This window comes from Hydra viridissima, unplaced genomic scaffold, assembly GCF_058129835.1.
Source record: "Hydra viridissima isolate aposymbiotic clone 2 unplaced genomic scaffold, HvirCarnegie_v1 scaffold_7, whole genome shotgun sequence".
Taxonomy (NCBI): Eukaryota; Metazoa; Cnidaria; class Hydrozoa; order Anthoathecata; family Hydridae; genus Hydra; species Hydra viridissima.
Genome location: NW_028324306.1, coordinates 1,376,144 through 1,396,441, shown reverse-complemented (window position 1 = coordinate 1,396,441; position 20,298 = coordinate 1,376,144). Strand labels below are relative to the sequence as shown.

The 20,298-nt window shown below is 28.8% G+C and overlaps 2 protein-coding genes across 2 annotated transcripts; one reads left to right on the top strand and one right to left on the bottom strand.

The window, feature by feature from the left end:
* Window positions 1-4,493: 4,493 nt before the first annotated feature.
* Window positions 4,494-19,651, top strand: LOC145184378 (dual specificity mitogen-activated protein kinase kinase 6-like). Its single transcript, XM_090092222.1, has 13 exons — window positions 4,494-4,612; window positions 5,432-5,486; window positions 12,915-12,972; window positions 14,217-14,268; window positions 14,384-14,497; window positions 16,627-16,746; window positions 17,185-17,301; window positions 17,431-17,482; window positions 17,570-17,697; window positions 17,812-17,889; window positions 18,188-18,330; window positions 18,505-18,550; window positions 18,718-19,651. Exons 2-13 carry the CDS (start codon window positions 5,480-5,482, stop codon window positions 18,808-18,810), a joined length of 1,008 nt encoding a protein of 335 aa, XP_089948348.1. The 5' UTR covers window positions 4,494-4,612; window positions 5,432-5,479; the 3' UTR covers window positions 18,811-19,651.
* Window positions 9,143-12,232, bottom strand: LOC145191888 (uncharacterized). The gene is made up of 2 exons (XM_090092220.1): window positions 11,752-12,232; window positions 9,143-11,639 (listed from the first exon to the last, which is right to left on the bottom strand). The coding sequence occupies exon 2, from the start codon at window positions 10,943-10,945 to the stop codon at window positions 9,329-9,331; it is 1,617 nt and encodes a 538-aa protein (XP_089948346.1). The 5' UTR covers window positions 10,946-11,639; window positions 11,752-12,232; the 3' UTR covers window positions 9,143-9,328.
* Window positions 19,652-20,298: the final 647 nt, after the last annotated feature.

Here is a 20,298-nt window from a genome sequence, read left to right as displayed (position 1 = left end):
CACTGGTGCCAGTAACTGTTTCATGTTTATTTTCCTAAATAAGCCATGATTTTTAAGTACAATTACTATGTTTACATATATCACTTATAGAAAAATCAGCTTTGAGTTATACTTTGTGCCTCGTGCTTGTTTTTATTATGGGAAAAAATAAATGTGATTCAAATTTAAGAAGGAAAGCAGGTGGTAACAGGATTTTCAAAAAAAAAGTACTTTAGAGGAAATCAATTTTCCTCAGCATCAACAGTCAGCATCAATTTAACTTCTAAATTGGAAATCACTAACTCAACTCAATCAAATATCTTGACATCAACATCTTCAAAAAAGTTATCACATAGCAGTAAAAATAGTAATGCAAAAAATAATGATTCAAATAAATTGCCTTCATGCTTTATACTTATTGACACAGACATTTTAAAATCAATTGTTACTTTGATTGGACATTGTCCTCAATGTCATAATAATTCAATTGAAATCTCAACTGATTTATCAAAAAAGAAAGGCTTGGCTGTGTTTTTAAACATTTCTTTTACAACATCTTTGTGCGATTGAAAACAGTCTTTTTATTCTAGCAAAGAGATTGAAAAGCAAGGTCCAGGAATGTCACCATTTGAAATAAATTATAGATCTGTTGTTGCCATAAGAGAGATAGGAAAAGGTCATTCTGGTTTGGAAAAATTTTGTGGTCTAATGAACTTACCTCCTCCAATGAACATAAAAGCATTTAATGATATTCAAGATAAAATTCATATGATATACCAAAGTGTAGCTGATGTGAAAATGAAAAATGCAGCAAATGAATTTCGATATCTTAACAACAATATCCAACCAAATGATTTTGATATTAATGTATTAGCTGATGTAGTTGTTTCCTGTGATGGAACTTGGCAAAAAAGGGGTCATTCCTCACTTAATGGTGTTGTTACTGTTATTGCTAGTGACTCAGGGAAATGTGTTGACTATCGAGTTCTTTCAAAAATATGCAATCCCTGTACATCATGGGAATCAAGAAAAGATAGCGATCCAGAACTTTATGAAAATTTTTGGAAACTCATGATTGTTTAATTAATCACGAAGGATCTGCTGGATCTATGGAAGTTTCCGGAATTGTAGATTGTTTTATGAAATCTATAGACAAAAGGGGACTTCGATATACTCATTACATTGGAGATGGGGATTCCAAAGCATATGCTGAGGTTTTAAAAAGTGATCCCTACCCAGGTTTGGTTGTTGAAAAATTAGAATGTGTAGGACATGTGCAAAAACGAGTTGGTAATAGACTACGTAAACTCAAATCCACCGACAAAACCAAGTTGGCAGATGGCAAATCATTAGGAGGTAAAGGTCGATTAACTGATAAGTTGATTAATAAACTTCAAAATTATTATGGTATTGCAGTGCGTAAAAGTACTGGTTCAACAGTTTACCAAATGAAAAAAGCAATTGGTGCTGTTTTGTTTCACTGCTCAGATGCTTTGAGTTTGGAATTACGACACTATATGTGTCCTCAAACTAATGACTCTTGGTGTAAATATCAGTGTGATAAAATTAATAACACAAAAACTTACAAGGAAAAACCTGGAATACCAATTATTATTAGGGATAAAATTAAACCCATTTTTCTTGACCTTAGTGATGATAAGCTTCTTAGTAGATGTTTACATGGCAAAACTCAAAACTCAAATGAATCTATTAATGCTATCATTTGGAAGCGTTGTCCTAAAGAGATTTTTGTTTGCCGTATCACTTTAGAAATAAGTGTTGCATCAGCAGTAATTTCATTTAATGATGGTATTTCTGGTATATTGAACATATTTGAAAATTTAAATGTTACACCAGGTACATTTGCTACTCAGTACTGTACCAAAATAGACCAAGAAAGAATAAAGATGATGGAAAAGAAGTCGCTTGACTCAATAAAACAAAGAAGAAAGCTGCTTTGTGCCCAACGAAAAGGTTTTACAGATAAAGTAAATGAAAGTGAAGGTATATCTTATGAAGCAGGAGTTTTTTAGATATTAGTTTTTTGTTATTTTTAAAATTAAATTTATGTTAAGGCAGTTATTGTATTTTTTAACGTAGTTATTGTATATTATCTTTTTATATTCAAGCTTTTTTTCATTGAATAATTCTATTTTGGTTAACTGTTTTTCAAATATCAGAGTTTTCACTTTTTTTTTTTTTTTCTGTGTTTTCAATAATGCTCAAGTCGTTTTGTTTTTCAATAATTTTTTGACCTTTTTATATATTGAAAAATTTTTTTTTCATTAAAAATCTTTATAATTGTTTTTCTCAATATGTGAGTTTTAAGCACGCTGCAATAAATATCTTGAGATTGGTTTGTCTGATTGTGTTGAAATTTTCAGGAGTTGTTTATTATATATATGCACATTCACCTTACCAAAAGAATTCATGTTAGTTAACTGGTTCTAAAAATAAGGTCTAGGTTCTAAGCTTTTTCAGGGCTTTTTTTTAGGCCTTAAGCCTGTTTTCTTACAAAAGCTTCAATAGTTTGTTAAATTATTTGATTTTGGCAGGGTGAGTGTAATCATCTGATATTAAAAAGCTGTGAAAATTTCATGATCATACCATTATTAGTTTACAGGCTGTTTATCGCAGCGCTTAGTCCATTTTTAAGGTTCATGGACCCAAAATTTTGACCAAAAAAAAAATTTTTTTATTTTTTTTTCCTTTACTGTGCTTTTAATATAAAACACTATTTCTTATATGAAAATCATAAAATATGAGTGTATTTTTAAAATTTTGGTTTTATTAGTATAGGACCACCTTAAAAGGCTTTGATAAAATTTTTTCAGCAAACATTTAGTCTAAAAAAGACGTCTTAAATATGCTTTTTAGACGTATTAGATGTTTTTTATACATCTAAAAGACGTCTTTTTTAGACTCGATGTTTGCTGGGGTAGTAGTGACAGATAAATCTGTCACATTAAATTTCAAAGTAAATTAAGTAGTGGCACAGGATTCACACTTTTTGACCAGGGATATATCCGATTTGCTGTGTTCATACGTTTCTTTTGCGTGAACTTCATGTCTTACAGTTATGGAAAGGCAGATATTGCTATATGAAGCAACAAAGGTTCACCGACAGCATAAGACTATCCACATTTTAGTTGTAGCATAAATTAGCACCCACCCTGAAGTAAATTAACAAGCTTAAATGGCTTCAAAACGATAAAATATTTGTACGATTGTCCAACAAATTCTATTGTTGCAATAACCAAGGCAACTACGTTTAAGATTGGATAAGCTCAGATCTCTGACTTAATTGTTCAGTTTGATCAACAAGGAGAGGCAAATATGACGGAAGATTTCGAAACCCATTATCTGACAGGTAATGAGGTACTGTCTTGATTTGAAAATAAATTGTATTGAATGCTTTCAAGGTAATTTATTTTCAAAACTTAAAATATCTATTTTACTTACAAAATTATGAAATCAATAAAATTGTAAAATGTTTCACTAAAAACCACCTGAAAATTATAATACCTAATATTTGTTTGGGGATTCATTGTTATTTTTTGGAATTTGTTATTATTATTGGAAGAATAATAATTTTTTTCCCCATCTCACTTCTCTAAATGCTAAGTCCTGCGTTAAAGCCATTCGTTCCCTAGATATCTTTTTTCGGAGCTTCATAATACTGAAAAATGATAATGGATGTGAATTTACTTCATCCATGATGTATAAACCCTTATTTTAGTCTGGATCATTTGATGGTTCACGACATCAACAAAAACTAGGGATCAGTCAAGCTTACTGCGATAGCAAAGATGTGTTGATATGATAGACAGAGGATAAAAATCTATAATACATAAAACGGATGTTGGATAAAAATTTACAATGTATAAAATTGTGTTATTTAAATTCGTAGTTAATTGTAATTTATAAACTGGACGGAAAAAAACTCAATCAGGTCAATAAAAACAAACTCGATCTGCTCATTAAAGATAAAAATAAAAACAATGAAGGACTTCCTTACAAGGATTTGTTTGAAATTGATCTGGTATCGATAAACCTTTCAACTGAGTTGTATGTTTTTAGATTTGTAAGTGGTATACATTTCGTGAAGGAGTCCTTCCAAAGGATTGTCATCTCCATGTATTGTCATGTCTACGTATTGTCATCTCTATGTATTGTCATCTCTATTTATTGTCATCTCTATGTATTGACGAGTTCTTGAGATTGAATGATATATTTTGAAGAAACAATAACTCAAAAGTTACATTTTTTAATGTGACAGGTTTTTTTCCTCCTTTGGTATTAAGTTGTAAACTGGGCACTTAACCGATTGTAATTTCCATCACAAAATTTCAATGGTTATATTTATAAATAACTGTTTATAATTAAAAAAAACTTTTATTTAGCTCCTTAACAATTTAAAGTTTTTTGAGACAAAATTTAAGAAAAGAACATTTGCTAACGCTTTAATAAATTTCCCTATTTTGACGAACGTTAATTCGGTGTATACCATTATTGCTTTTTAGAGTTTCCTTGAGATGCGTTTAGTGGATGTACTTGAGTTGATCGGTGAAGTGTTTTTGTCAAAATAACTAATTACTAATATGATGTATTAAGTAACAATTAATTAAATAAGGTACGATGCAGGAAGCTTTCTTTCTGCAGTTAAAATATTATTGACATTATAAAGCTGTATATACTTTCGTATAAGTTGGAAAGGAAAATTGCAAACATTATTTTAAAGTCTTGTTAAGTTGTCCGAATTCCATATTTTAATTTTTGTATTTTACCCAATAAGGTAGTTAAATAAGGTAGTTGTATGTATGTATGTATGTATGTATGTATGTATGTATGTATGTATGTATGTATGTATGTATGTATGTATGTATGTATGTATGTATGTATGTATGTATGTATGTATGTATGTATGTATGTATGTATGTATGTATGTATGTATGTATATATGTATGTATGTATGTATGTGTGTATGTTTTTGTATATAGCTACATGTGTTTACTTTGTTATATATCCATTTATTATTATTAAGAAATTAGTGTATTTAATTCTAGAGTACAAGATGTTTACTAGCATAATGCTTATTAGGACAAACCTGGGTTTTTGAAAGCTTTTTCATATAAAATGTTCATTGAGCTGGAAACTTAATGAGCTATTATAAGTTTATACTAATTTACATTTATTTCATTGATTTCTTAATAATTTAGTTGCTTTTTTGTTGTTGCTTTTTGTATAAAGTTTTACTTCATGAAGCTGCAATCTTATTAACAAGAAAAGCATTTTAGTATGAAGCTACTGAAAGTGGTTAAAACCATATTGCATTTACATTATATTCTATATATTGGTTCAGTAACCATAACCTTGTTTATTAGTTTAAATTTAGGAATTATATTTTGCATATAATAAATTTTTTCTTTTATTGTTTCTAATCTTTTTTCAGCCATCATAAATTTACCTAAAATTACTGCAAGTTATCAGTACTTTAGTAATGTCAGGTAATTTATTACAAATTTTTTTTTGTGTGTGTGTTCAAAAATAAATATGGTAAGCTTTATGTTATGCAAACAAATTCCCATTTTATGGTGTTTATTTTATGGTAAATATTCCAAAGGACTTAATTATGCATAAGTAATTAGTATTGGTGTTCTAAAAAATATATTTGTATTTTGTTTTTCAAGTGATTTTAAAATTATTAATGTTGTCTGTAATGATCATTATCATCCTTTACTTCACCATTTCTTCTTTTATACCATTTCTTCACCATTTCTTCACCATTTCTTCTTTTACGCTCAAAGTTAAGAACAAAAAATAATGAGAGCTTACCTCTATTATTGAAAAACTGTTGATCGGCTTAAAAAGAAATAAATAAATCAAAATATTTCATTAGAGAAAATAAACAAATTATTTTAAATATAAATATCTTAAAGCTACTACAAGTTAAAAAATAATTACTAAATTTGTTAAATTTGTCTTTTACTATTGTTAATCGGAAGCATATAAATGTTCAGCTAATTTTTTAAGTAAATGCAAATTAGTTAAATTTATAGTCAAATGGGAATTTAATACTGCTCTCAAAGCAACCGTCAAACAAATTAGTTTTTATTAACTTAAGCAAATAAATTTACATGACCAAACTTGGTTCAAATTTGAACAGTTTTGAAAAAAAAAAACCTCCTTGGGCAGCTGGTGTACACACACATACACACACTCACACACACACACATACACTCGCTCAGGAGTATCCAAAGGTAATGATAGTTTTACTTATATTTTGTTTGTTTGAATTTTTTAAAAAGAATTTCTCTCAAAGTCTTTTGTGATTTTTCTGTGCAAAAAAGTACTTCATGTTTATTTAGAAACTTGAATGGATATATAGTTACTTTTCTAGCAAAAGCTCTTTTTCAAAAAAAATTTTAAAATGGAAAAAAGATTTTTATAGTGTACTTTTTAATTCTTTATAAATTTGTCCTATGTAACATTAAAAAAATAATCTACAATTATCTTTATCTTTGAAAACATGCATTATACTGGACCTCCATCAGCTCACTACAGTTCAAAAAGCAAAGCATGTTGCCTTTTCCTAAAGAATTTGGCCAAATTCAGCTAAGGACAATGTGGTGTTTTCATGGGTGACAAATCCTGTATATACTTGAGACAAGTTGGCCAACGAAACCATGATCAATGTCAGGCATCAAAAACATGAAAATCTGACGATTCAAAACCTAATGTTGCAAAAGTTGTCAAAGAGTACCTGAATAGCTAGAGCTTCCCAATGACCATCCACCATACTTGCTATACTGTGAAATTTATGGGGTTTTAGTAAAATAAATTACACCTAATTGACAATAAAGATGTCCAAAGCCTAAAAAAGCAGATAACAGAGAAAGTTGATGTAATACTCAAAGAAGAGTGGCTAGAGATGTTTAAGAAGTATTTGGAGAGTATGCAGTTGTGTGTGTGTGTGTGTGTGTGTGTGTGTGTGTGTGTGTGTGTGTGTGTGTGTGTGTGAACTGGTATCTAAATAATAAATGTGAGTGGTATAAGTATGGCTTTCTTCAGCTTTCTAGAACTTTTTTGAGCCTCCTGGAACTTTAGGTATATTTCTGGAATGCTCTGGATGTTTTTAGAAATCTCTGGAAGTTTCTGCCATTTTCTAGAGTCTTACGGAAATTAGAAAGATTTATAGTATGTAAGCTGCCTGATAGAGCTAATACTAATAATAATAATGCTAATAATAATTAATTATGTTTTTCAGAAATATATCAAAGTAATATTTTCATTCATAATGTCATATAAGAAAAGTACTTCCACTATTGAAAGAATTACATGTGATTTTGGGCAAAGAATCTCATACAATTTCATGAGTCACATGCGAAAAGAAAAACTGATCCACATAAAGAAACAGCAGGATACAGCAGAAACAGCAGGATATAGCAGAAACAGCAGGATATAGCAGAAACAGCAGGATATAGCAGAAACAGCAGGATACAGCAGAAACAGCAGGATACAGCAGAAACAGCAGGACACAACTCAGTCTAAGTTGTTGGTCACAATCTGTTCCTGGGGAATCCATCAAAGGTGGACACAAATACATAAAATAAATTGAGAAAGAAGTAGTAAGCTTATGACAAAAGAAATTAAATTTTTCTAAATTTATCAATTCAAATCTTTATGCAAAACTGGATGAAGTGCTGAAGACATATAATAAATAAGTAAAACAAGGAAAATATGATTCATTGAATGAAGTTTTTTAAAAAAAGATGGTGAATGGCTCTGTAGTGAGGACGAAAGGTTGTGTAATCTTCAGATAGGAAGGAAAGGATAGGCTGGGTATACAACTGGGAAAGCTGTGAGTTCAAAAACTATCCATCAAAAAGAAGAAAAATTCTTTTTTGTGTTATGCAGTAGTTTTTTTGTTCTTATAGAATTGATATTTAAGCATTTAATCTTTCTTTTTTGAACTTATGCTGTAACATGAACTTACACTGCAACATGAACTGTTAAATGCTTAAGAAACTACATAAGTACTTTCCATTTACAAAAGTTAGAATGTAAAAATTTCTATCATAAAATTGTATAATTTTTTATCCGTATGGTAAAATCAAATTTTTTGGTTTGTGCGTGAACTTTTTCAACAAAGAAATCAAATTAATATCTTTTTCATGAGTTTTGAACAAATGTTCATCGATCTATGACCCAAGAATATGAGGTGACAAAAAAGTTATAGCCAGAGATATATATTATATATTAGGGTGGTTAAAAAATAAAAGTTTGAAATGTAAACTTTAAAACCATTTAAGTAGTGACAAACAGTAGTTCCTTTTGTTCATTTTGATATTTAACACCAAAAGGTTTTAGTATGAATATTTCAACAACAAAAAAAATTTTTCTATGCAGTGTGAACCACCCTGATATATGTTGGGTAGTTTTTAAAAAATAAAGCTATTTAAAATTAAACGGTTGGTTATTTTATAAAAAAACTTGTCTTTTGGAGTGTGGAATAAGTAAGTATCATTTGTTAATTAAAATTCTTTTTAATCGTTTTAATATTCATTTTGCTATCATTTTTTGTTAACTATTTTAAATGTTAAACTATTTGTTATATAACTAAATATTTGTTAACATATTTGTTATATAAATATTTGTTACGGGTCATTCCATGTCAAATCAACTAAAAAAAAAATAATTCGGCACCATACCATCTTAGATTTTGCTGATTTTTGGAATACAAGCTTGAATTAATAAAAGGAAACTTCACTCCAAATTTTAGTGTCTGACTCCTTACGGTTTCAGAGATACTGATACTTGGTCCCAGTCTCTTTTTTGACTATTTTTTTCAGCGCCATTTATTTTTTAGGCTTATTGCATGACACAATTAGCTTTAACTTATAAAATACTTGTTTAATAGTGGCAAAAATTTCTATCTAACTATTTTTTAGGGTGAGGAACTCAAAAATCATGGGTAAAATACACAAAAATTTAAGCTTCTAAATGAAAATTCAATTTCAAAATGGTGTAACACTTTTCGTAAGTTTTTTGATGCCCCGTACAAAAAAATGTTTATCTCCAGATGCCTAAAAGATAAAATTCTGAAATTTTTTCCTAATGTTCTATATGTAACAAACTCCATAATACAAAAAAACTGCAAGGGTTTTTTTTTTTAAATCAGATTTATTCGCATTCAAAGTCTTATAATAATAAACCCAAAAAATTTCAAAATTACACTAAAACCATGAAAATAATTAAATTGCAATGAGAAAAACTAAAACTAATAGGCAATAAGAATTGACAATCTTCCACATTTAATAAAAATAAAAAATCTTTGAAAGATAACAAATTAGTTCTCTGGTTTAAAGTTTGCCCAGCTATCTTCAATGCTCTGGTGATCTATTTCACTGATTTTGTATTGTCTTCCTGTAACAGTTGTTGGAATATTAATCATTAACAATAAGTTTGTTGATGGAACCCAGCACACATCATCTCTAGAAGGCCAATAATATGACCTTGAAGGGTAACATGGATGCATGAATCTAACTAGAAAGTCTTTATTTTCAACATCAGTTTCCTCAACTAGTCCGATCCATGGATTGTTATCATATATCAAACATACAAACGCGCCAATGCTTATATTAGACAAGAATTCTTTAATAATTTCATCAGTTTGAAAATTAAAAACAAATGAATACTCCAATTGTTCAGAAACAATTTTAGTTCCAATTTTTGTGTTACTTATTGGAACAAAATTGTGATAGGTGCGAGTGCCTGGTAATGTTTTTGCAGTTGCATATCTTTGCTCCATTTCACTTCGAATTATTGTGTTTGACTCCTTAGATATGTAATAAAAATTAATTCCTTTGATTTCGTTTTGGCAAAAATTAAACATTGCAGATGCTGTAAGAATATGATTTGTTGTTGTTCGATGAAGGCTAGCAATTGAAGTTAGTCTTTTTACAGTCCCGCCAATACCATCACAGGGTGATTTACCGTGACTTGTTGCAAAGAAAGACCATGTACATTTCATACCAAAATCTTGTTCATGGTGGCATATATTTATGAAGTGTTTGCAGTTTTTGTACTGGCCAACACACCCATCTGAAAAGTAATGGACAGTTTCTATTTGATGAGAAATATTGCTTTTAATATGTTCAATTGCTAGCTTCATCACATGATAAACCATATCTACATCATGCAGTAAATCATCTGAGATGAAACATAATGAATCACATTTGAGGACATTATTTTCTTTATAATAAATTACTGTTGGATGCAATGTTGCTTGAATTTTGTTCCAGTGAAAACTTTGTATTTCGTCTTGTACAACAAACTCATAATTTTCTGAGAAATCTAAAAGGACAACAACCTCAGTACTACTTAACTCATTTTTTAACTTTCTTAAAGAAGCAGCTTGACTTTTTGCAATGTAAGAATGAACAGTAAGTTTTTGTAACTTATTTTTCAAAATATTAATAAAGCTACTTGTCGTTTCTGTTAGACTTAATAGCTCAGATCGGTCTGTTGTTTTCCATTGTTTATAATCTATACAATAATCATCATCTTCATCAATATCGTCTTGAGAGTATAACTCATTTTCAAGATAATGTACTAATGCAGAATCTTCTGGGCACATAGGGCAACGATGTATCATGCAATTCTTGTTAGCCCTACTACAAACAAGCATATCAATAAGTTTGTGATAATCCTTTGATAATTCAACTGCACTAATCATTAACTTAACATTTTGATGGTAGGTGCACACACATACTGTATGCGTACCAGATGCTCCTACTGTAATGCACCATTTTGGACGATGTGAGCAAAAGTTAGAAAAACAAGTCTTTATATCTGGATAACAGGTTTTAAACTTTGCATATAGCTCTTTTAGATTTGAGAGAATCAAACGTTTTTGCATGTGAGATCTTCGAGCTATACTAACAAAATCTTTTTTACCAGACATTAGTCTGCTATTTTCATCATTACAATAAAATTCAATAATTTTATCTACTGATTCTTGAGGTGTTTTCTTTCCTTTTTTTTTTTTTCAGGAAAAGATAAAATACCATTTTTCTGCAGCAATTTGCGTGATATCTGCACCATGTAATTAGTAACATTAAATTCTTTTTCTATATCTTTGTGTGACCAAGAAATTGGAACCAGTGTTAGTAGTTGAATTTTCTGATTACGATTGGAAATTAACATTTTTTCTTTGATTTTTCTAATAAGTATATCCATGTCATTTGCTTTACCTTTGACTTCCTTAGATAATTTATTGAAGGAATCTTCTTGGCTTAACTCTTCAGGATCTATATTTAAAGTCCTTGCAATGCCTAACTTTACTGTTTTTTGAACATGTAACAATTTTTTTTTGCCAAGAGCAACTCTAGAGTGACTATTTACTGCATGCATTTTGAGAGGACTTATGTTCATAATCGTCAAAGAAGAATTAAGATTTTTTTTTAGCAACTCGTTTATATTAGGATCATTATCTTCATCTTCATAAACCTGGCTACAAGTTGGTTCCATTTGTCCATCATCCTTAAATGACATAAATTTAATCATACATGAAGGACATATCTTTTCTCCAGGAATAACATTAATACCAATATTTTTCAATTTCCTAGCAAGTTGCATATTAATTTCTTTACATCCTCCTAAAAACATAAGTGATAACTACTGCTTCAGTAAATATTTTGTAAAAATATATATAATTTATATAAAATTACAATAAAGTTTTCAAAACGTTTCATGATTAAGTAATAATACCTTTTCTTCTTTTTCCTTTGTGTGAATTAAATGGATCACAGCAAGTTATGTGGATTGCCGAATAACGTTTTAAATAAACATATTCATGGTGTAGGCAAACCGTTGCATTTTCATCATATTGAATGCCAGAACGACTAATTATCAAGTCTTTTTCAACATCATTAAGACTTGAAACTTTCTTGATATCATGGGATTTTACATATGTTTGTTTGTTACAAATTTCTTTATTTGTTATTCCAATTGAACATATTTCTTTATCATTCATATTTTTTAGTTCTGTAAGAAACAATTTTAAAATAATTATTGTTTGAAGATTTGAAAATAGAAAATCCTTTAGCTATTAAACATAATGATCTTAGATGTGAAATGCAAACAAGTTTATATGTTAGAACTGCACCTGAGACAGCAAGATTCTAAAAATCTTTTAAAAAAATGCAAAAAATAAATGCAAATAATTTTTTTTCATTATAAAATAACAATTTTTTCCTAATTTTTTTATAAAACTTTGAATAAAAATAAATCTGATTTGAAAAAAAAACCCCTGCAGTTTTTTTGTATTATGGAGTTTGTTACATATAGAACATTAGGAAAAAATTTCAGAATTTTATCTTTTAAGCATCTGGAGATAAACATTTTTTTGTACGGGGCATCAAAAAACTTACGAAAAGTGTTACACCATTTTGAAATTGAATTTTCATATAGAAGCTTAAATTTTTGTGTATTTTACCCATGATTTTTGAGTTCCTCACCCTAAAAAATAGTTAGGTAGAAATTTTTACCACTATTAAACAAGTATTTCATAAGTTAAAGCTAATTGTGTCGTGCAATGAGTCAAACAAATAAATGGCGCTGAAAAAAATAGTTAAAAAAGAGATTGGAACCAAGTATCAATATCTCTGAAACCGTAAGGAGTCAGACACTAAAATTTGGAGTGAAGTTTCCTTTTATTAATTCAAGCTTGTATTCCAAAAATCAGCAAAATCTGAGATGGCATGGTGCCAAGCATAAATTGAATTGAGCTGGAATGACCCTTACATATTTGTTATATAACAAAATATTTTTTGTTAACTATTTAAAATGTTAATATATTTTTGTTTAAAGTTGTAATTTTTGTTTGTTTATTTAAAGTAAGTTAAAATGAACTTCAATGAGGTTTTATTTAGGCTCACGTCCAAGAAGACCGATTGTGCCCCCAATACGAGCAGAAACCACACCACCTCCGTAAGTTTTGCCAGTAATAATCCCACAATTATAATGTTAGCAAATTGTAAAATTTCTAGTTTTTAAAACTGAAATGCATTGTTAGAATTAACAACTCTGTCAGACATTTAAAACCCAAATAACTTTTTTATCAGAAGTAAGTTTAGTGATTTTAAAGATATCTCAATGAATTTGCAATGTTCTGACTTGTAAATTAAATTAATTATTTAAAGTATAATAAGGAAGAAAGTAAAGAAAATTAAAAAAAAAAATGAAATGATGGTTTAGGTTAATCAAAGGGACATTAACATCAAGCGGGGGAGGAGCTGTAAGAAATTTTTTGATCATTTGTCAAATCTTACAATTTTATGAAATAAAAATAATTTTTTACAATATTTATATAATACAATATTTCTGATAATATTTCCAATACAATATTTTTTACAATAATTTTTTTTTTCGATTTGAAAATATGATAGCTGAAAAACCCCAAATTCATCTGCATAGAATGTTTTCTGAAAAATATAAAGTTGATTACATCATAAAACAAACTTTTGTCTAAAACAAACATCCTCAACATCCTCTAAAAAAAAACCTAGTGTCTCCAATTAACTTTTTACAAAAGCCAGGTCTTTATAATTTTTAACAAAACATATCTCTTGAAAATAGCTATGATTTAAATTAAAGGCTTTTAAATCTTTAGGTCATAGCTAAACAAATACATAACTACCCAAGGATTTTAGTAATGTTAATGAGTTTTTTAAAAAAAGGCTTAGCTGAAATGTTAACAAAGCTTGAATGTTAAATTGTAAAAAAATCTTTCTACTAATAAAAAGAGTCAGTAAAATATTTATAATAACACTTTTAGTTTTAATAGTAATTTTGGTGAGGTCTTGATCAACACACTTTTGATAATATGAGAGAGTAGTCAAAATTTCATTCCAGACTCAGTCTCTAGCAGTTAAAATGACTTTAAAGCAATAAAATTAAAGAAAATTTTTTGAATAAAATTTTTGAAATGGTGAGAAAATCATAATTATTTTGATTGTTTAAAGTTTTTCAAAAATTATTTTCTCGAGTGATGCATACAATATTATAAATTTTATTGGGTTTATCAATGAATAATAAATTTTTTATATATATATTTACACACACACACACACACACACACACACACACACACACACACACACACACACACACACACACACACACACACACACACACACATGTTAAACATTGATTTATTGTTTTTTTTTATTTAGTGAACCACCAAGAAATTTATCAGATCATACATCATTAACAATCAGTGGTCAGGTAAAAGAAATCATAATGATTGTTGCTCTACAGTTTGTTTAAGCTGTGTATAAAAAAAAATTGACACCCTGAAATTAAAGAATAATTTTAATTTTTTTTGAGATTGTTTTTGTAGATTTACCCATGCAATGCAAGTGACTTACAATTGATTTCTGAGCTTGGTAGAGGAGCTTATGGTGTTGTGGAAAAAATGAAACATGTTGCATCTGGTATTGAGATGGCAGTGAAGGTTTTTTTTTTTTCATTTATATTTGTTCCTTGTTAGTATTCTATAATATATAAAGAAATACAATCTTTTTTTGTTTAAAATGAAATTAAATGAAATTTAAATTAATTGATTAAATGAAACAAAAAAGAAATAACAAAAAAACAATTGAATATGACAAAGAGTTGTTATATATTAAAAGCTCTGATCTAAAGACGTCATTTCCCTACCTTTATGGTTTAACGCTTCCGCAAACCATATTTATTAATTGTTTATTCCTTGCGTTTTTAACTTACTTTGTTATTGTTATTGTAGTGACTTTATATATTTGATTAAAGCCTAATATTTAATATTGTTTTTTGGTGCAGGCTCACAACAGGAGTAAAATCAGCAGAAAAAAAATTTAGAAACAAGGATGGCCATGTGAATTTTGTAGCTTTTTTATGATTTTTACTAATGTTTAATAATGCCTGTAGTCATACTTAAAAATATGAAAAGATATTTGGCAAACCCTGTTCAGAGAACCATGACTCAAATGTCTAAATCTCTAATTAAACTCTAAAAAAAAACAATGTATTTTATTTATTTATGATTTAAGAAGCATCTAAGAACATGTAGAAGGCTTTAGAAAGTTTTCGAGGTTTTTGATGTGAATCTTAACCCGACACCGCATACATTTTTTTCTTAATGGTTTAAAAAAAAAATTTCTTAGGAACTAAAGACGATTCTTAGGAACAAAAAAACAATTGATGTGTTTTAAACCGCGGGTTTCTTAGTATATTTTACGGTATAACTAAACATATGCATATTAATTTAAATAAACACTATGAAATTAAGTCAAATTCTGTTTGTTTCTTTAAATATACAATATGCGGTGTTGGGTTAAGGAAAAAAAGAGAAGAGCTTTTGTTGAAAAAGTTGGATTAAAAATGCTTTTGAGATTTTTATGTTGGAAAATGATTTTATGCTATAGAGTTTCAGGTGAAGGATTATGAGCACAAATTAGAACATATTAGTCAAGTGATGCTATAAACAAAATTTGTATGTAAATTGCCTTAGTAAATATTCAGATTTCTCTTAGACAAAATTGCTCACTAACCATGAACATTGAAATGACTAGTAGGTTCTTTGCCAAGAAATATTACTATCAATAATCATCCCTTGGTTACTTGCTTGGGAGCAAGCCTTGACAAAAGTTAACACTATCATTTTATCTGTAATTCCAAAATGATTTTGCTGATTTCTCAATTTCAGATCTATAAAACCAGAGCTAGAAAAAATTATTCCATGAGGTCCAGATATAACTGCAGGCAATCTGCTTGAAATGGTGTTCCTGTATCTTAGAAATATGGTGTCTGCAAGTGAATCAAAAAAGAGCCCAAGATACTGTTCTGAAGACATAAACACTCTTTTCTTGTTTCCTGTGCCTGATGATGTTTTATTGCTACAACAGTTTAGTTAATGTTCTATTCTTCCCAACTTATGCAATCAAAAACTGCTTTAGACAACTCACCAGCAGATGATGATTTTTTTATACTCAGCAGTTTATCTTCTTTTCCTCTTGAAGGCAATATTGCAAGGCGGTCTATATGTTCTTGTGTAATAAGAATTAACATAATGTAATTGGCCATTTCTTGTTTAAGTTGAATCATGATGTTAATTCTATTGTACTATGACTTCATGGTGAGGAATTAATATCCACACCTTGAATTTTTGCTGAAAGCCCAATAATAAAGGTTGCTTTTCTGTCACTGACTTTAGTTCTTTCCAAATCAGCTGTGAATTCTGCTGTTATGAGTTTCTTTTTACTTTTTACTATCCTCTTTTTGTTTGTATTATCCCTGTTTTGTTTGTATTTGTATTGTTGCAATAATGCAAATATATTTTATTGTTTTTTAACAATATTTCCTTTATAGAGTTGCTTTTTTTCTTCATGGCCTATTTTATGTTATTTTTTGGAAACTAACTGCATATTGTGCAGACATAAATCCTACCTACCTACCTACATGCATGCATGCATGCATGTACGCATGCGTGTAGCTAGGTAGGTAGGTAAGTATTGCATTGCATTACATGCATGGTTAAATATATAGACACGTGAAACTATAAGATAAATATAAATTTAATTGTTGTTTTATCTTTTTATTTTACAGCGTATACGCCATACTGTTAATTCAACTGAACAGCGTCGGTTACTCATGGATTTAGATGTGTCAATGCGTTTAAGCAATTACCCATATACTGTTCATTTTTATGGCGCTTTGTTTAAAGAGGTATTGATGTGTTTGACCAACATCTTTTTTGGAATTTTTCAAATGCTATGAACGTTGATATTTTAAAATTTATCAAAAGTTTTGTCAAATAACATTAAATATATAAAATCTATTAATAAATAAATATATTAAAAATAAAAATAACATTCAGCAACAAAAAAAGTTGGTAATGAAAATGTTTTTTTACTTGCATTATGCAAAAAGCAAAGCCATAGAAGAGAGTGGTAATGTTTACAAGATGATTGATTATTATCATTTGTATTATGCTCTTGGTCTATTTACAACTTAAAATCAATATTTGCTATTTGCTGCTTTGTGGATGGAAAGAGGAAACTTGTAAAAATGATCAACTTTAAATAAAATATTTCAAACATAAAAGGAAAATTTTTTTTGTTACAAATATTGTAATTACGTTTAATATAAATCTTTTGTGCATAGGGTGATGTTTGGATATGCATGCAGCTGATGAGAACTTCATTGGATCATTTTTATAAAATTGTAGCTGAGCAAAATAGAAGAATTCCTGAAAATGTTTTGGGGAAAGTTTCTTTTGCTGTAAGTTATTAAAAGTTATTAAAGATTTCTTGGCTTTTAACTTTTATATTATAGTTGACATAAAATGAACATTTTAAAAATTTTATTTATATTTGTATCTTGCTTGTAAATTTACAGCTTTTAATTTAGGTAGTCTCAGCACTGGAGTATCTCCACAAGAAGCTAAATGTTATACATCGAGGTAAATCTAGTATTTGATATGCAGAAGTGAAAAGTTCTGGATGATGAATTTTTAAAAGTTCTAATAAGAGATGATTTTGTTATGTAGATGTAAAACCATCAAATATACTTGTAAATTATAATGGGGAGATCAAACTATGTGATTTCGGAATCAGTGGTCACTTGGTTGATTCTCTTGCAAAAACGTTGAGTGCAGGATGTAAACCTTACATGGCGGTATAAATGAATTTTACTTCAATGAGTGTGCAAAATAACTATTTGATAACATTGGTAATTACATATACAAATATAATCTCGATTATTAATTTTCTTTTTTTGTGTTTTTTTAAGCCTGAGCGCATTAATCCAAACAAAGGGGAAACTGGTTATGATATTCGCTCTGATGTTTGGAGTCTGGGTATTACAATTGTAAGTTTTACTTCTAATTAGTTTATGTGGAAATGTTTTGATTTAAAAAAAAAACTTGAAATAAAAAATAAGATTTTGACGCAAGCGTTTTTAGAACAATCATCATACATCTATGTATGTATGTATGTATGTATGTATGTATGTATGTATGTATGTATGTATGTATGTATGTATGTATGTATGTATGCATGTATGCATGTATGTTTTTTTAAGTTTTTTTTATACATGAGGGGCTTATAATTCCCTGAAAGTTATGTTGATACTTGTGGTTGTCTACCTTTCTTTTTCTATGTTACAGATTGAGCTGGCAAGCTTACGTTTTCCCTACAGCAATTGGGTAACGCCTTTTGACCAACTGCAGGCAGTTGTTAACGAACCTTCTCCTCGTCTTCCTCTTGATTTTAATTACACCGATTGTTTTCATGAGTTCGTTGATTTATGGTAAAATTCCTTTTAATTCAAAGATATCATTGCTTGTTTGATTTATCTTATGTATTTAACACATCATACTTGTTTTTTTTTAATGTTATCGTCGTTGTGAAGTTAATAATTGTGCAATTGTTAATCAAGTGCAAGTTTCAGTTCAGTTTAATTTTCTTCCTAAATATTTTCTAGTTTAAAAAAAAACTACAAAGAACGACCAAAATATAGAGAACTTCTTGTAAGTGATTTTTTTTGTTTCATTTTTGTTTCATGAGACGACCGGTGCACTTGGTGAATGATTTGAATAAAATATGGTTAAAGAGTCGAGTATTTTTTTTTTTAACAATAGTAAATCATATTTCTATTATTTATATGTAATTTTTAATGCTGAATCTCAAATTTTAGAACCATTTGTTTATTACAACTCACGAAAATATGCCTAATGCGGAAGTAACAAGCTTTGTTCAAGTAATTTTGGACCTTATGGACAGAAGGTAATTGGAAAACTTATCGAGCCTGAACGAAAAACAACCAAACAAGTTCACAATTGATTTGTTGCTGCTTGTTAGAGATGGTTTCCGTGTGCTCCTTCGTTACTGAACATGATCATACCTTTTCTCTGCAATTTTACTGCGGAGAAGTAGTTTAGTGTAGGATGTTTGCTTGTAAAAAAATTTTTTAAGCTATTGACGTCATTTAATTTATGCGTTAAATTATTTTAATGCGTATAATTTTGTTTATGTTTGCCAATTTTTACCGATTTTTAGCGACCTCTTTTTTTTTTTTCGTTAGTAATTTTTAAAACAGCTATTTCCTCTTTTTAATTTTATCGTTTTTTTTGTAACTCGAAAATTTCAGGTGCTCAAGATGTTTCTTTTTTATTGTTATTTTTAAAACTTTCTGTTCAAAATGATGCCCTCCTCCCCCCCCCCCCTTTTAATCGTAGTTTAATAGTTTTTTAGTTGGTTTTTTTTTTTTCTAATTGCTTCTTTGTGATTAATTTTTCCTATGCAAACGTCTTTGACATTTCTCAACGATCGCAGAGTTTGCAAAAATTCTATTTGTGCTGTTTTGTACTGCTTTTTATTTTTATCTGAAAATGTTCATTACATCATTTTGGAAATGAATATCACATTGAGCAAAAAGCAACAATTAAAAGAATGATTTTCTGAATTTTTAAAAAGATATTTTTTAAGGCCTCTTTATCTCGCAGCAAACGGAGGTCTGCTTTTTAATTAAAGTAATATCGAAAACCTCCGGAAAAAAATTTGTAATACAAATTATGTAAATTATGTTATACCTCTAATTAACTTCTGAATAATATGATTTTATAAACTTTCGCAACTGTATTCATACTTTACGCCTAATAACATTAATTCAATACTTTACGCCTAATAACATTCAATAGAATTGACGTAAACTTAATTTTTGAAAAAAACAACGTTAATTTAAATCGCATCGATTTGCGTGTATCGGTTCATTCATGTACCTAAAGCCATCCCGTAGCTTAAAACGGCTTTATACTTTGTTTCAAAGTATAAATTCCCAGCACTTTACCGGTAATATAATTAGATATAGTAACAAAATTTAGCTTTAATCGCTAAATTAGCAAAAATATCTTTAAGAAAATCTTACGTAACAGGTTTTCCTCTTGGTTGTTATCTCAATGGGCACATAACATCCACAAAGATTTAATGTGAATCTAAACAGCAATATTTAAAGACTTTTAAAGTGATATAAAAGTTGACGAAAAAAAATTTGCATTTAGTGTAAAAGGCATTGAATTTTTGAATCTGGGTTACGCTATTTACCCTATGATTTTGACCATGTCATACTGATAACCGATTCTCATTGCTTTTAAAAATTGAATGTTTTTATTTTTTATTTTTTTGAGTCTCAAAATATTAAGGTGAGTTTCCACTCATCCGTTTTAACTAAGGAAAGGGAAAGGGATGGGAAAATTAAATACGTGAGCATGCGCAATGA

What these genes read in the sequence shown, in the direction of transcription:
- LOC145191888 (XM_090092220.1), bottom strand. Translation starts at nt 10,945, where the DNA reads ATGTCTGGTAAAAAAGATTTTGTTAGTATAGCTCGAAGATCTCACATG.
- LOC145184378 (XM_090092222.1), top strand. An exon ending in TGGGGAAAGTTTCTTTTGCT is followed by an intron (nt 17,302 to 17,430) that starts GTAAGTTATTAA and finishes CTTTTAATTTAG; the next exon opens with GTAGTCTCAGCACTGGAGTA. An exon ending in CAAAATATAGAGAACTTCTT is followed by an intron (nt 18,551 to 18,717) that starts GTAAGTGATTTT and finishes CTCAAATTTTAG; the next exon opens with AACCATTTGTTTATTACAAC.